This window comes from Macrobrachium rosenbergii, chromosome 36 (assembly GCF_040412425.1).
Source record: "Macrobrachium rosenbergii isolate ZJJX-2024 chromosome 36, ASM4041242v1, whole genome shotgun sequence".
Taxonomy (NCBI): domain Eukaryota; kingdom Metazoa; phylum Arthropoda; class Malacostraca; order Decapoda; family Palaemonidae; genus Macrobrachium; species Macrobrachium rosenbergii.
Window position 1 is genome coordinate 12,647,918 of NC_089776.1, and position 17,390 is coordinate 12,665,307.

Consider the following 17,390-nt stretch of genomic DNA (forward strand, 5'->3'; position numbering starts at 1 on the left):
TATATATATATATATATGTGTGTGTGTGTGTGTGTGTAGAAAAAAAGGTGTAGAAAAGAAACAGTCAACTCCCACAAGAATTTCAATGATTGCTTACCTTCCACAGACGAAATGTAAGAGTATGGCAGGTCGGGTGCCAGAGGATGACTTGGGGAGGGGTCTCTCAATTAGCTCAACGGAGCACGGACAGAAATACTACCCGTAGAAAGAAACAAGACAGCTAACAAATCTTGCAAAATAGTACCTGTAGAAAAAAAAGAGAGAGATAGTAAATAGTCTTAAACAACCCTTACAAAAAAAAAAAGACAGTAACTCTTATGAATTAATAATTAAGGAAGAAACAAAACTAGTAAATATTACTGATTAAAGCGATTGGTTTTCAGACTCAGATTCGCCACACGTACCGTAATTATGACATATGTACCATAATTCGAGGTCTACGTATCTTGTATCAGACTGTCTGTACCAAGTAGTTTTTGGATTATTTCGGTGTATAATTTCTTTGCTGCTAACCTTCCAAAACACTCTTCGTCCACTTTCTTCACAGAGAGAGAGAGAGAGAGAGAGAGAGAGAGAGAGAGAGAGAGAGAGAGAGAGAGATAAACATTCATCATCCACAGTCATCAGAGAGAGAGAGAGAGAGAGAGAGAGAGAGAGAGAGAGAGAAACTTTCCACAGTCATCAGGGAGAGAGCGAGAGAGAGAAACATCACAGTCATCAAAGAAAGAGAGAGAGAGAGAGAGAGAGAGAGAGAGAGAGAGAGAGAAAGATTCATCATCCTCCACAGTCATCAGAGAGAGAGAGAGAGAGAGAGAGAGAGAGAGAGAGAGAGAGAGAGAGAGAGAGAGAGAGAGAGACCCATTTAATCATCATCACGACCAAACTCATCCCTAATATTACCCCACTTACATCACTCCAACCCTTTCCCTACCCCCTTCCCTGCAGATGGCTAATCTTGGAAAGGTACGGAGGCATCTACTTGGACCTGGACGTCATGGTCCTTCGCTCTTTATCCTCTCTGCCAAATTCCACGGGCCTGGAGTCCCACAAGTGGGTGGCCGCGGGGGTCCTCAAGTACACTCCGGGACACAGCGTCATCCGAGGCTGCATCGAACGCATTGCTGAGCACTTTGATGGGACGGTCTGGGGAGCCAACGGTCCCGAACTCCTCACCGAAGTTCTGGTACACATGTAAGTATGTAAGTCTCGGGGTGGGGGGACCCTACTTGCTCAAGTTCTATGTGTGTCTGTCTGTCTGTCTAGCTAAGTAGTTAGGTATATATTTGCTGTCGATGTATGGGCACGCACATACAGGTGTGTGTGTACATATATATATATATATATATATATATATATATATATATATATATATATATATATATATATATATATATATATATATAGAGAGAGAGAGAGATTTATATTTATATAGACATATAAATATGTACATTATATATATTCACATAATTAACAAATATGGACTTTTCTCTTATTCCACCCCACATTACTATATGTTAATCGTTATAATGGAGTGATTATAAGGTCAATAAATTATCTGCTCTTATTTAAAACAAACAGTAATCTAACTCCCTCTAATATTTGTGGTCCTCCTACATTGAGAGTTGTCAAATAAGGTAAATTTACCTCTCCTTCAGTATTTCATCGACGCCACTTTGTAATATTAACGATCGTTTGTAGCAGGTGTTCACGCAACACTTGCCAACTTATTACAACACTTGTCGATTAATTTTCTCCTGAAATAAGAGTTACAAATGAAACTTTTGGCTTGGTAATGACTCCATTATTTGACGACATAATTACTTGGTAATGAGCGCGTAGATTTTCTAGCACACTCTTACCTGCGCAACGGAAATGTACGATTGAATATTAATACAACCTTATATGGACATGATGGCTCTCTCATTTAAAAGTGTTACAGCAAATTGTCACTTTTGTTTCCGCCTAGCTCCTACGATGACATCAATATGACATCAAAACGACATCAATTTCTGACGGCTTGATGATGTACAAACGAGTTTTTAAGCCAAACACCCTGTTTCTTGTGTCTCTCTCAAATTTGGGAATACAAAATGAGTCCAATTTTCTTCTTGGGCACTGTCCCAGGGTATTACTTTGTGACGTCATAACCTCATGTTTATATATCTGTGTATGTTGCCAGTGACTTACTAGATATATATATATATATATATATATATATATATATATATATATATATATATATATATATATATATATATATATATATATATATATAATATATATATATATATTTCATTAATAATGAAGGCATGTTCTAATAAAATACTAAACGAGGTCAATAACTACCATACAAAAATATGCCCACATATGGAAAAAAGTTAAACAGAAAGAGGTAAAATATTTTATGAATAAGCTATTGACTACCTTAAGTAAATAAATTAATAAATAAAAATAAATAAATAAATGATGGGAGTGTGTTTTCAAGCAAGGAAACTTAAACCCCAAATTATGGGTCTTGGCAAAATTCAAGAGCACTGTTTGTGTGTACATATTCAGTTGTTCTGTGATGTTTAAACTGGGACGATACTCGAGATCCATTATGCAACCTGTAACTAAAGTCTGTATTATCAGAAGTTGATATCACTGACGCTAACGGTAACTGGCGGAGCTCTCGCTGCTCCCCGCCAACCAGACGTTAGAATTCAAACACATCTTCCAATCAAAATCAAGATTGGAACTCCAGTAACTTCAGTATAGCTTCGTACATTGTGTTTCCTTTAGAGCTCCTCTCTTCTTCTACCCGTTGTCACATCTCCAGCCACTATGAGTTCCCCATCATAGTGTATATTAGATTACAATTTTACATCAACCTCCATTCTCTCACACGCGAAGTGACAATTATCGTTGCCATGGCAACACTGCTGACGTCATCGCACAGGTAGAGTCGTTGTTTGCAGTCAAGTCGTCCACTCAAGTCGTCCCAGGTCACGTTCGTATAGCGTGCGAATTTGGTTTCAGCTCAGTTCTCTGTGATCGGTACCCCATCTGTTTGAAGTCTGATTATGATAGGTGCATTTCGAAATAACCCCACTCTCTCTCTCTCTCTCTCTCTCTCTCTCTCTCTCTCTCTCTCTCTCTCTGCAACGCTCGGGAGGAAAATGAGATTTCATGTCACAGTAAATGTTGCCTAAGAGTCAATATTATACCATAAGCAAATGAACTGCGTTAATTGACAGCTAATATTCGATGAACTACTTGACCTGACATCTAATGGTGGAACTGACAACTACTTTCCGGTAAAAAAAAAAAGAGAGAGAGCAATTTAGAACATATTCATTCGCTAAAGCATTCATTAACTCTTGGATCAAGGATGGAATCCTCGTACAAAAACTTCCAAACTGAATAGTATTACATCGACTTTATATGCTTCACTATTCATCTTCATCTATGGTGGAAATGGAATATAAGTTAGGACATAGGCCAAGCACAGGGACCTAAGAGGTCATTCGGAGCTGAAAGATAAAATTGACAGTAAAAAAATGTTTTAACGGTGTAGCAGGAGGAAAACCTCACAGCTGCACTATGAAACGATTGTTAGGAGAGGGTGCAAAGTAAGATGGAAGAAAGCGTATACGAACGCAGATAGCGTAAATGGAATGGAAGGAGTTGCGGCTAGGGGCTGAAGGGTTGCTGCAAAGAACCTTAAGTAATGCCTACAGTGCGCCTCGTGAAGTGCAAGGACAACCCTACCCCCAGCCCCCTACGGGATTTATCTACAGTGTACCTCTGCTCCTTCTCCATTACGGACTTTCTTGATTAAATATACCCAAATTATATACTTTTTTTGCAGTCTCAGCTTCCCATTTTCTTTATAGACTAAGGTCATTAAATACACTCTCGACCATCTTTTCACGAATGACAACCTCTCCTTCACGTCTTTGTTTTTACATTATATAATCTCTCGGTCTTAATTAACAAATACTTTGCCATCAATGTCCCAGAAATCACCACCTATTAACACTGGCAAACTACATATTCCAATGAACACTACCTCGGCCCTGGTTACTAGTAAATGTGGACAGTTTCCAATTATTATCTTAAAACAGTTGAGGTGTCTGCCATATTTCACCCGGAAATGGCGACGCTTGCGGTTAAACAGCTACGGGCAATGAAGAGTGAATTGAATTTACAGGCAAAAAATTTACCTTTCCATCTGCCTACGACAGCGAGGAAATATCATCCACCTTGTCTTGCATTCTGACCAACTGAATCCTGGCCCACAAGCCAGACTTTAGCAAAAAAAATTCACAAGCGTTTCCGAGCACCTTCGTTTCTCTGAACCGTCTCAAAACGTAAACAAATGCGGTCTGCCATCTCGCTTCTTCTTCTGTCACGAAAGCCATGGCAGAAGAGCAAGGATACAGGACTCTAGACTCAGTCGTCTTGTCTCCCGAGAGGCGATTGTGATTTTGTTCGAGTTTGCAAGTACATGGAGGCAATTGCAATGTAGATGTTTATGCTTCCTTTATCGCTTGCTAAAATTAAACGTTCGGAAAGACAGTTGGTTGTCTCACAAAGAAAATGACTTTGGTGAAATTTAACTTTAGCCGCTTAAGGCTTTCCCCTCTTGTGGATAGCCTAAACCAAAGGATACAGAAAACCTCATTTAACATTTAGCAATAATACTTATTTAAAGGGAAGACTCAACTACAGTTGTCGTTTTGATGAATCATTCAATATAGCTGGATATTCATGCAGTTGCAGCAATCATAGAGAGCACATATTAACATAAATCCATTACGTTATGAATATTAAGTATTTCAGGCCCTGATTACAATTACTGATAAACACAGGGAAGTCAGAATGATGCTTGATTATACTGAACATAAATGTTGGACGCCGCATTACAAATTCATGTATAATTACGCGTGCATCATATGCTACTGGATGTAAGTGCACTGTATGTCTTTACAATGGCTCGTATGCATGCTTAAAGTTAACTGACGGTTTCTGTAATGAACACATACGCGGTATACATACAGTATATACAGTATGTGTGTATATATATATATATATATATATATATATATATATATATATATATATATATATATGTCCCATAATATGGGATGGCTACAAATAAATAATAAGACAATAGTCACTGTCAATTTCATCCTCTTAACTACTGAATAGCTCCATATATATAAAAAATATCATACAGCAAACTAATTATATGAAAATTCATAATAAATGTCATCTTTAACATCAAATGCACAAAGGAATTCCAGAGTAAACGAGGAATCGAAACCCCAGTGAGGATTTTCTAAAACTAGGAATGCCTAGGCCTAGGTCATCTTACATGGCCAATTGTGACAAAGGTGTCGTTCTCAACCAATTGCAAAGTTTTCTTGTAGTTTTCACTTTCCTTTACACTCTTGAATTTATCTTACGTCACTCTCAACCCTTCCTCCCGTTAAGGAAATTCTACATCTCAAAAATAACGAATGTTTGTTAGAGATTTCCTATAGGGCCTTTGTTCATCTGTCTAGTCCATTTCCAGTTAAGGACACTTCTCTCTCTTCTAAGTCAATCATTTTCCTCTTCCATCTTAATTTTACACACTGTCTTCACGCCTTCGCTCTGTTGTTCTTTCATCTTGTAAGTCGGTCATTTGCAAAAGCTTTTTCGGTCACTGATATTAAGCGTCGGATTTACACTCTCCCCAGTTCCCACCTCCGCTCTTGCAATCATCCCCGTTTTCTTTGAAATAGCTGTTTACATTCGTATACCGTCCCTCCCACTCAACTGTTTCTCATTTTCCCGAGCTTTTATGTCATGATTTTTTATTCCCCTTTTATATCTCTTTGCATTTCACCATTTCACGTCACCCCTTCTCTCCCCTACATTAACCTCTATCCACTCCAATAAACCCTACTTCTGCTTTTAGCTCTTCGTGTTAAATGCTGTCAATGAACTTAGGGTGTTTTCTGAACCAGTCGCACAAAATTACATAAAATAGTAACTTATACAATTTCGTTTAGTTACAACTTTTCCGTCAGCTCCTTCAAAGAGAGAGAGGAATCCTCCTGACTCAGATGATCGCTTTGGTATTTTGGTGTTTTGTCATACGTGGCTTTCCTACAATATATATTCTTTCGTGGTATGTATATATCTATTAGTTGGAGGCAATCACTCATACACATCCTTATATATATATATATATATATATATATATATATATATATATATATATATATATATATATATATATATATATATTTCTGTGTATAGTAGCCATTAGCACGTCATGTTAGACTGGGAAAGGTGGCTTTAAAATGTTATGGAAGATCAAACTTTGTCGTTATATAGCTGCAGTAACCTGTTTCAAAGATAAAAAAAAAAACTGCCCTACACGTTAGTCTCTCTCTCTCTCTCTCTCTCTCTCTCTCTCTCTCTCTCTCTCTCTCTCTCCGGACACCGTATCCTTGGGTAAAAATCTAACTTTTGACCAAGACTCGAATTCACTGTCTATTATATCGCTTAGGCCTAAAAGAATTTGTTGCGAACGGATACTGATTTGTTAAAAGCTTCTCTTTGTTCTTGCCATAAAAAAATAAAATGAAGAGGAGGCCATTTCCGTAGTGCACTTACATATAAAAAAATGAAGCGTTTATGCACCGAAGCATTTTCTCTTTGGAACACTTTTATCCCTCGTTTATGTGGTGAAAATAAGGCTGGATCCAATTCTCTCTCTCTCTCTCTCTCTCTCTCTCTCTCTCTCTCTCTCTCTCTCTCTCTCTCTCTCTCTCTCAAGAACTGTTTGAATAGCTCTAATTGCTTGAGCTCAGCAAGAATACAGTATATATATATATATATATATATATATATATATATATATATATATATATATATATATAAAAGTAATTTTCCATGGTAACTGAACAACAGAAGTCTATGTACACAATACTAACAAGTTCAAAATTACATACATTCAAATCTTATTCTTTAAAACACTTCATGAAGTATATATTTACACATTTAAAACCTTATATAACTCAAGGCTTTCAGGACTTGCAAGTACAATAATTTACTTGTTGAAAATGGAATGCTTATGACAGAAAGGTGATGCTTATTGAAAAGAATAAGGAGTAAGAATATTAATTAGCAAAAAATTTACGGTAATTAATTTATATAAGGGACATCATTAATATATATAATATATATATATATATATGTGTATGTATAATATATACATGTGTGTGTGTGTCAGGAATATATGGAATGACCAATTCACTTAGAACATTTGATCCCCCAGAGGCTAGTACTAAACACGGCAAAACACATTTGACCCACCAGGGGCTAGTATTAAACACGGCAAAACAGTGTAGATGAATCACTGCTTCGCCGAGTTTAGCCTCGGTAATCAAATGTTCCTAAGCGGATTGGTCATTTCACATACTCCCTGGCGATTTCGTGAAATCCTTGGATTTCACATATTCCCTGTAACATACATATACTGTATATGTGTTTGTGTACGCACACACACATCCCCCAAAGTATAGCCGTTGGTAATCAAGAAACCAATATTGAAATCAATTAAATGAGTCTATTGGCTTGGAATAACGTCATTGCAGAAGCGGCCACCAGAGAGAGAGAGAGAGAGAGAGAGAGAGAGAGAGAGAGAGAGAGAGAGAGAGACAAACTCCAAGTTGAGAAGAAGGGAAGAAGAGAGGTTTCGGCGCCCTAAAATGGATTGGTGGTCCTCCCCAAATTCTATGCATTTGGGTCTTGGATCGTCCCATTAGCCCATTCCTTCCTTCCCCGCCTCCCATCTCCAACTCCAATCCCACACCTTCTCCCCCTTCCCCCAACCTCCTGTCCTCCGTTAGCGGGTCAGATTGGTTAAAGTCCCAGGCCGTTTCATCTGAAATTTTAGCTCGTGGATCAATGTGATTTCTCCCTCTGCATCTTCTATATTTTTGTCTCCTATTTATATATATATATATATATATATATATATATATATATATATATATATATTATATATATATATATATATATATATATATATATATATATATATATATATATATATATATATATATGCAGATAACGAAATGCACTTAGGGACATTTGATCCTCCCAGGAGCTAGTACTAAACACAGCAAAACAGTGACTTACACTGTTTCGCGTGTTTAGGACTAGCCCCTTGGGAGTCAAATGCATTTTGCCTTGTTTAGTACTAGCCCTTGGGGATCTAATGTCTCCAAGTGCATTTCGCTATCTGCCTGAAATTTCACAGTGTTATGTTACGTTATCAATGTATATTTTGGATTACATCAATAGTTGTATACATATTGTTCTAATCACGGTGTTACTATTACTGAGGAATTAACAGGTCTTTTTGAAAAACAAAAAAGTACACATAGAGTTTATGATGGTTATTATAACCGTGATAACCATATTTATAAAATCATAAGACCAATAACTTAGTTCTCGGAAACTGAGAAATCTCGTACAGCCATGAAATATTGCTTTTTCTAAGTATATCGAGTCTATAAAAGCTGTTTCTCAAAAAATGGTCTGTTTGAATGGACATACAGGGAGTTAGCTAACAGTTGAAATTATTTTCATACTGATAGCAAGGTAAAGTGTCCATACAACCTTTCAATTATTATTATTATTATTATTATTATTATTATTATTATTATTATTATTATTATTATTATTATTATTCAAGCGATGTCTTAAGCCAAAAGTGTCATTCATTAATTTAATTGAATTAAATGTTTTTTAGGATATACGTTTAAAAAATTTTCATAGTTTTCATTGCTCCAAATGAGATTTTCAGATCTCCAAAACTTAGCCACAAAAACTGAAAATAACGGAATAAACTGCAGTGAAATTAACAAAAAGAAAAAAAAAACCATCAACAGATTTTAAACAAGTTGTCTACATATTCTCATTTTTTTTTTCAGGTGTGGCTTGCGATTACCGTCAGGAGAAACACCACAGTGTAAAGATGTCAAAGTAATGCCACCTAGGGCATTCTATCCTATTCCGTGGTAAGTTCTCTCTCTCTCTCTCTCTCTCTCTCTCTCTCTCTCTCTCTCTCTCTCTCTCTCTCTCTCTCTCTGGCTATCTGTCTATTATGTCGTCTTTCTCTGTGTCTGGATAGCAACAGCCCAAATTTGGAAATATGGATGAATTCAACAGGAATCGAAATTCCTTTCAATGGGCTTCTTTGCACGCAAATGAACATACAATCACTCTAATACATACATAGATACATATGATAAACACCCAATCACACATACGTACACACACATATAATATATATATATATATATATATATATATATATATATATATATATATTATACTTATATATACATAATATATATATATATTATATATAGATATAAATATACATATATGTATATATATCTATATATATACACACACACAAAGAACGAACATCAAGGTCCCATTAACCTCCCGAATCAATTTTCCCCCCTTCTGCTGACTGACCTTCAAACAGATGTCTTTGTTAGGTAGATCGTCGCGTTTGTTAGAGCCATCACAATAAACTGAACCTCACAAAAAAAAAAAAAAAGAGAGAGTGTCTGGCAACTGCGGAGGTCACTTCGCAAGTGTCCAAGACTGAGCAGATGTCGCTAACCTTCCTACCTGTGTGTGTGTGTGTGTGTGTGTTTTTTTGTGTATTATCTATTGTTAGCAACAGTCGAACAGTAAAAGGTTTGCACGACTCTGAAATGGAATACAACCCTCTCCCCGATGCCACAGAACATGTAGGAATAACACAGGTGTCCTTGCCAACGTTTGGAGAAACAGGTGTTTCGAATATCTGCGTCTTAGCCACCTACAGGTAACCTGGGCGAATTTTTCTTTTTAGAAATTATTTTCTTTTCATTTTCACTAATATTTCATAAGAGTTTAAGATTAATTAAAGGTTAATTAAACATGCTAAATTAGATTTTCAACGAGCTTTCAATGTCATGGTGATTTGCATGTTGTGACAAAAATTGGCTTTTAAAAAGCTGTAAGAATTGCAAAGTTGATTTGCAGTTGATTTGCAGCTCGAAAACACTAGGCTATGAAATATATTGTAAAATTAATATATTCTAGTATATATGTTACAGGCAGATAGCGAAACCAGGCATTTCGCGAACTGCCTGAAATTTCAAGCAGATAGCGAAATGCACTTAGGGGCATTTGATCCGCCAAGGGGCTAGTACTAAACACTTCGAAACAGTGACTCACCTACGCTTTTTCGCCGTGTTTAGTACTATATATCAAGTATATTTCGCCGTGTTTAGTACTAGCCCTGGCCGATCAAATGCCCTAAGTCATTTCGCTATCTGCCTGAAATTTCAGGCAGTTCAAAATGCCTGGTTTCATATCTGCCTGTAATATATATATACAAATATATATGTATATATTATATTTGTATATATAAATATATCTATATATTTGTGTATATATATATATATATATATATATATATATATATATATATATATATATATATATATATATTATTATTCCTTGTTCTCTTGAGACCTCTTAAAACAATTTCATCAATAAATTTAAAAGCTTCTCTGGCCTACAGACGTTCTTCGAAGTCAATATTCACTGCTACAGATCTCTCCTCATCTCATTCCCCTGCGATAAAGTGTCTTCCATAGACTTTAGCCCGTATCTGCCACTCCTAGGCAAAGTTCTCTCTCTCTCTCTCTCTCTCTCTCTCTCTCTCTCTCTCTCTCTCTCTCTCTCTCTCTCTCTCTCTCATTTAAATTACCTACAGACGCATAAAGAAAACAATGCAGATTATTAATAACCTGTTTTCAGAATTTATTGCTTATTATCCGTTTCGAGAAAGATGGTTCAAGGCATGAACATTACGAACATACGAACAAAGAGTACGGTGAACAAAGAACAGGTCTGTTCTGTACATTGTCTAGGAAAAAAAAACATTCACAATCACGCATGAAGGGTGTGCATAGCATCCCGAACGCTGTCAATGAGTTGTTAATATCTAATTCAATTTGCTACTATTCATAGATCCTATGAATTTTCTGTGGATCTTGTAGGCGTTTTATAGGCGGCGACTTATATGAATACAGCACTTAATCTTAACGTAATATAAATATTGAAAAAGAAAATCTTTGATGTGGCGTTATCATCATTCGAATAATCTTGATCATCTCCCGAGATATGGAGGATACGCATGCGCGTACTGAATCAGCCATTCTCGAAAGCTATCAGGACCAGATGTACCCCAAAAAAGATTCGGATAATCGTATCAATGTGTCGTTGAGAGAATTCGTTAAAGGATTTTCCTTACAAACTGTATTTTTTCCTCTCTCCCTCAGTGTGTGTATGAGAGAGAGAGAGAGAGAGAGAGAGAGAATTGAGAGAGAATAAGAGAGAGAGTGTGTGTGTGTGTGTCTAATTGGCTGTGAATAATGTGTGTGAGAGAGAGAGAGAGAGAGAGAGAGAGAGAGAGAGAGAGAGAGAGAGAGAGAGAGAGAGAGAGAGACTTCGAATACAGGTCTAATTGGTTGTGAATTATTTGTGTGTGTGTATGTGTGTGAGAGAGAGAGAGAGAGAGAGAGAGAGAGAGAGAGAGAGAGAGAGAGAGAGAGCATTTCATGGGCATTTCTCTATATGCAAATGAACACAGTGTGTGCATGCAAAATTAAAGCAAAACCAAAGTAAAGAAACACTTTAATTACAGCTTAATCTCTGGAATATTCCAGCCATGAGCATCATAACGGATATAAGTTATTGAAAACCACACCAGCACAACTTTCCCTCTGTTCTAGACCACAATCACATCACATTCCAATCCCATCAATATTCCAGCGGATTCCAAACGACTGGAATGGAGATGAGTTCATCATTACCACTGTATATATGTATATTCCCTCTGTCAAATTGCATTTATGATACAAGGCATTTAATTCTTCTCTCTCTCTCTCTCTCTCTCTCTCTCTCTCTCTCTCTCTCTCTCTCTCTCTCTCTCTCTTTGAGAAGGTCACGAAATGAGGGTCAATAGTTCGGTATAATATTATCATGGTATCATCGTACGGAGGAACGTGAAACATTTCAGTTCATCATCTTATTATTATTATTATTATTATTATTATTATTATTATTATTATTATTATTATTATTATTATTATTATTATTATTATTTGATGTACAAATTTACCTTCATCTCCTTTTATACCATTAAAAGCTTAAGTTCCCATAAATAAAGCACCAGAATTACATACGTATAAGTCTATTTTCCTCTTAAACTCTCGTTCTCTCTCGGCAGGTGGGACTGGAAGCGTTACGTAACGGAAAACGAAGACCTCTCGCGAGAGCTGTTGAACGACGCATCTGTCTACGCGCTGCACACGTGGAATTTACACACGCAAAACACAAAAGTCGACCTAAGGTCACACCAGCCTTACGCTAGCGCAGCCCGAGTTCTCTGTCCAACCACTGTCAATCACAGCGGTTCCTATTTGTGATTTTAGGATGGGAAGACATAATTTAGGCCAAGCGCTGGAGCCTATGAGGTCGTTCAGCGCTGCAAGCGGAATTGAGTAGAAAGGTTTGAAAGGTGAAACAGGAGAAAAACCTCGCAGTTGCACCGTGAAACAATTGACAGGAGAGTGGAGAAAGAAAGATATGAGAAAGAGAATATGAAAGGAGGTACAGTAATATGTGTGATTTTGGACGACTTATTTAGGAAGACTTTTGCACGGACGGGAGAAAGTCGTTAAGTCGTTTCATGTTTGATGAGGCAACAAGAGTTCACGCGCCATCTATTGGGCTGTTGACGAATGATCTGCAATACGAATGTCATACTCGCCTCAGGATGATATAGGACTTCCGAAACTCGTCATTATTTTGTTAGGGTTAAATTTCTCTCTATGAGAGAAAGCAATATTATTCCATTCTGTATTTGAATTTTTTGAATCATGAGAGATAATATTCAAAATGATTTAGTATTGCTCTTTTCATGCTAATGGTGAAACTCACCGACCAGATGTTGAAGAATCCAGTTTACGGTTTCTTTTCGTGTTTGAATTTTTGTAAAAAAAAATTTGTATAAAGCATCAACATATACTGTTAATGAAGAACAAATATAATTGATAAACAGATAACACTTTAGCAAGCATACACACACACACACGGATATATATATATATATATATATATATATATATATATATATATATATATATATATATATATATATATATATATACACATATAAAACAGAGGCTGGAGAAATGACCAACATAATGCCCTCGCTTAGTCTAGGTGGAATGGGAAACACATGAAGCTCAACCTCTTAAAGGAGAAACGTTAACGACTAAAACCAAGACAGGGCAACATTAGTAACTGTAACGAGACAGAGAGACATCACCGATTAAAACGAGACAGAGAAACATCACCAATTAAAACGAGACGGAGAAACATTACCAACTGAAACGGGACAGAGAGACATCACCAATTAAAACGAGACACAGAAACATTACCAACTGAAACGGGACAGAGAAACATTACCAGTTTTAACGAGACAGACAGACATCACCGATCAAAACGAGACAGAGAAACATTACCAACTGAAACGGGACAGAGAAACATTACCAGTTTTAACGAGACAGGGAGACATCACCAATTAAAACGAGACAGAGAAACATTACCATGGGAACGGAACAGAGGAACATTACCAGTTTTAACGAGACAGAGAGACATTACTAGTTAAAACGGGACAATGAAACATTGCTGGTTGCAACGAGGCAGAAAGTGCTCTGTGCAACACGGAGAAAGAACGTATTGGGGAAAGCTTTTCAGTTATTATTGAGGAGAAAACAAAACGAAAATAAATAAATAAATAAAGCAATGTAAATGTCAGAGTTCTCTTCCCAACCTAGAAGGACTAGACCAAGAAGCAGCGTGCACTTCCTCATGTAGTCTATACACAATCTGCGGGAATATCCACGCAGTAGACCTAATGAGCCCATTGTTATGGCTAATTCACATCCATCCTGTGCATTCGATTGGTGTTGATTTGATTAGGCCTATACTGAATATGGATGACGAAACAACATTCGTTATTGACTGTCCCTTGCTAATTAGCGTCTTCTGATTTGCTCTACGTGGATTCGATGGGCGCCAGATGCTTCGAATGATAGCAATGACTTAAATCATTTTACTCAGAACGTTTGTGCTTTAGGCTAAGTTAATATTATTAATAAGTTTTTCAAACAAAAACGCCTTTACACTTTAGTATGCGAAGAGAACCAATGCGTCTACGTGATGTGATGTAAGAATCTTTGGACGTTTTCACAATAAAATAGTTTCAAAACGAGTGTCTTATCTAATTTCCTAGTACTTGCATAACCTTTGTATCCTTCAAGGTGTCGTCAACACTTGCCCCCTCTCTCTCTCTCTCTCTCTCTCTCTCTCTCTCTCTCTCTCTCTCTCTCTATATATATATATATATATATATATATATATATATATATATATATATATTATATATATAAACTAATAATATATATATAGATAGATAGATTTGATGCTCCAAATTAATAACACTATAGGCCTAAGAGCTTTGTACAGGCATTTGCTGTTTTATCAAAATTTGAACTATTTTTTTTATTAAGGTGGTGTTTTAAATAGTTTAGATACATAAGGAAGAACACACTAAAAAGAGGTTCTCTCTCTCTCTCTCTGGTATATCATTTATCTATTCTCTGTACCGACCTTCCTTCATGAGTATATATCCAATTATCGTATAAAATCTACACATTTTCTATAACATCTGAATATTGAGATTTAACAAAGTTACTAGATTCTAAGATACTTCAATTAATCGACCTTTTGTCGTAATAACTGTCATCTGTTTTGGTAAACTTTAGTTGACATAAGCATTTTTGTCCTGAGAGAAAAAATAAAAAGATTTCTGATAGCCGTTTTGTATCAATCACAATATATCTCGCATTTCTTGTTGAAATAACACAAATAACAATAATTTTCAGTTTTGAAAAACAAATCACTCATTTTCGATGAGTTTTACTTAATAAAATTATTATTATTATTATTATGAAAATTGAAGAGAAATTCAACACACGCAGAACGAGCAAATTCACTCTTGCTTTTTGTTTTTATTTTGGTACGCGATCCCATAAGCAGCTTGTCTAGATTTGCTTTCCAATATTTAACACATTTTCCATTTGGATCAATACGCAGACGCAGCCAACCTTAAAGTTGACCGATTTATTTTGATAATACATGAAAGACTCTCTGAGGTCACGTATGGAGTGAAGCCGATTTTTTATTTTTTTTTTTCTACGAAATTTTACTCTCATGTGACTTTTCAATGAATCCTAATGTGCAGATGGATGTAATTTATGTAGAGAGAGAGAGAGAGAGAGAGAGAGAGATAGGCCGAGGCTTCTCATTTTACATCAAATTTTACTCTCACGTGACTTTTCAATGATTCTTAATGCGTAGTAGGATGTAATTTATGAAGAGAGAGAGAGAGATAAATAATGGAACCGCATCTTGATGCGCAGCTGCAACGCGCATGCCCAACATCTGCCCGGTAAAGGAAAAGTGTTTTTCGAAATGTTAATGGGTCTATGTATGTAATTCATCTAGAGAGAGAGAGAGAGAGAGAGAGAGAGAGAGAGAGAGAGAGATAATGAACGAACAATTTGGTACGCAGCTGCAACACGCATGCTCAGCACCTGACAGGTAATGGGAAAGCGTTTTTTGAAACATATAAGTCGTCCTTGAAAAATCGTTCCAAAATGATCTTGAGTACAACGTCTGCATAATAGTTAATATTCCTAGTCTATGGAAATGGTTCCAGTTAATTTAGTGGATGGAGAATCGTGGAACGATATTCCATCATTATTATCTTTTCAATTTAGGCTTACCGTCTCTACGGCAGTTTTTTTCTTTCTCTTTTGAACGATTAGGCAGTTTTTAATTAACCATCTTTAAAAAGGTTTTTCTGAGGCTTATAACCGTTAAAAAGTCATCTCTGCAATTTAAATTCAAACTATAACAAGAAATTTTCATCAAAATATGAACTATCATTATGATTATTATTATTATTTGTTTACCTCTCCACGTATTTTCATTTAGGCATTTTCAATATAAACTACAATGCCAATCTCTCAATGTTATTAGTAAATATATCCTTATAGTACCATACAGGGTTTTTTCTTCACTAACTCCCTTCAGTGATTTTGTAATTCGTTATAAATATCTAGCAGGTAAAATATTCCCTGTCATTAACAGCCGATCCGTGTGAGAGATGCGGCCGTATACTGGTATATAGGGTGTGACCTTAGCAACGTGAGCTTTAATTAAGTCTATACGTTCAAATTCATTAGACGTTGATAATGACGTTTTCAGTGACTGAAATGCAATAAAATCATTCCCTAAATCATTTGCAAGACGCAGTAACCTAATTGAATTAACCATTCTTCACACACTGTTTGAGGTAGCAGGAGACCGTGACGTCATCACCATTACCGGACAGAATCAAAGATGCAAACCCACTGCGACATCTATCGTGAGATAAAAGAATTAAAAACGATATACGTCGTGCATGTCTCCTCAACATTTCGTTATCTAATATGAAGTGATATGTTTCATAATATATAGTGATGTCTCTTAGTGACAGCAAGAAAATGAAGTTTGGTAGCCTAGGCTAGACCTATGCCCTCAAACTACTTGTTTGATAAGATGCGATATCATTTAAACCTTGTTTTAAGTACAACTCAATCTGGAATATATAAGCATGATTTCTGTATGGCGAAAGTTATTGAATCATCATGCTAAGGAACAATGTGTAGCCTTTAACTTGGAGTGAAAATCTCCCTGCCGAGCTTGTGACCTCAGGCGGCCATATTGCTTTTTTCCCCTTCTCGTTTAATAATTTTAAGAATATGTTATTCCACTGCAAGTGTCCCATTGCAGGTAAGTTAATCAATGCTGCACAATATATTTCAAAATGTTATTCTGACTATCATAAACAAGCAATTTTTACTGTTTTGGGATAAAATGGTTCTTCAAAAGAGGAGACAATAATAAAAATACCCGTAAAACCAATGGGCATAGGCCTAGTGTTTGCATGGCCAAGATTCTTTTCGTTGTTAATACCATCCTTATAGGCTATACATTTTTCCCTTGTATGAAGATTCAATAATTTCTACCACAGATAAATTATCTTTATAATTCGAAAATGACTTGTACTTAGAAATAGGTTTACATGATGGAGCATCTTGCCAAATGAGTATAGTTTGAGGGCCTAGGCCTAGGCTAGGCTAGCAAACCCCATTGTT

General features: G+C 36.2%; 1 protein-coding gene and 1 long non-coding RNA gene across 6 annotated transcripts in view; one reads left to right on the forward strand and one right to left on the reverse strand.

The window, feature by feature from the left end:
• The window catches only part of LOC136856626 (lactosylceramide 4-alpha-galactosyltransferase-like), a 37,702-nt gene extending 24,521 nt beyond the window's left edge, over window positions 1-13,181 (forward strand). Inside the window, 3 exon segments of the mRNA XM_067134573.1 lie at window positions 946-1,191; window positions 8,979-9,065; window positions 12,347-13,181. Coding sequence (XP_066990674.1) covers window positions 946-1,191; window positions 8,979-9,065; window positions 12,347-12,545 — 532 coding nt within the window. The 3' untranslated portion in view covers window positions 12,546-13,181.
• LOC136856627 (uncharacterized) overlaps window positions 1-17,390 on the reverse strand; it is a 133,899-nt gene that overhangs the window by 115,906 nt on the left and 603 nt on the right. For 2 of the 5 annotated variants that reach the window (XR_010858432.1, XR_010858430.1), the window contains exon 2: window positions 98-244. The exons of 1 other annotated variant lie outside the window; for it this stretch is intronic. This is a non-coding gene — a long non-coding RNA (uncharacterized lncRNA). Of the gene's footprint in view, window positions 1-97; window positions 245-4,205; window positions 4,346-17,390 lie in introns of those variants that run through there. 2 more of the 5 variants (XR_010858431.1, XR_010858434.1) reach the window with 2 other exon arrangements.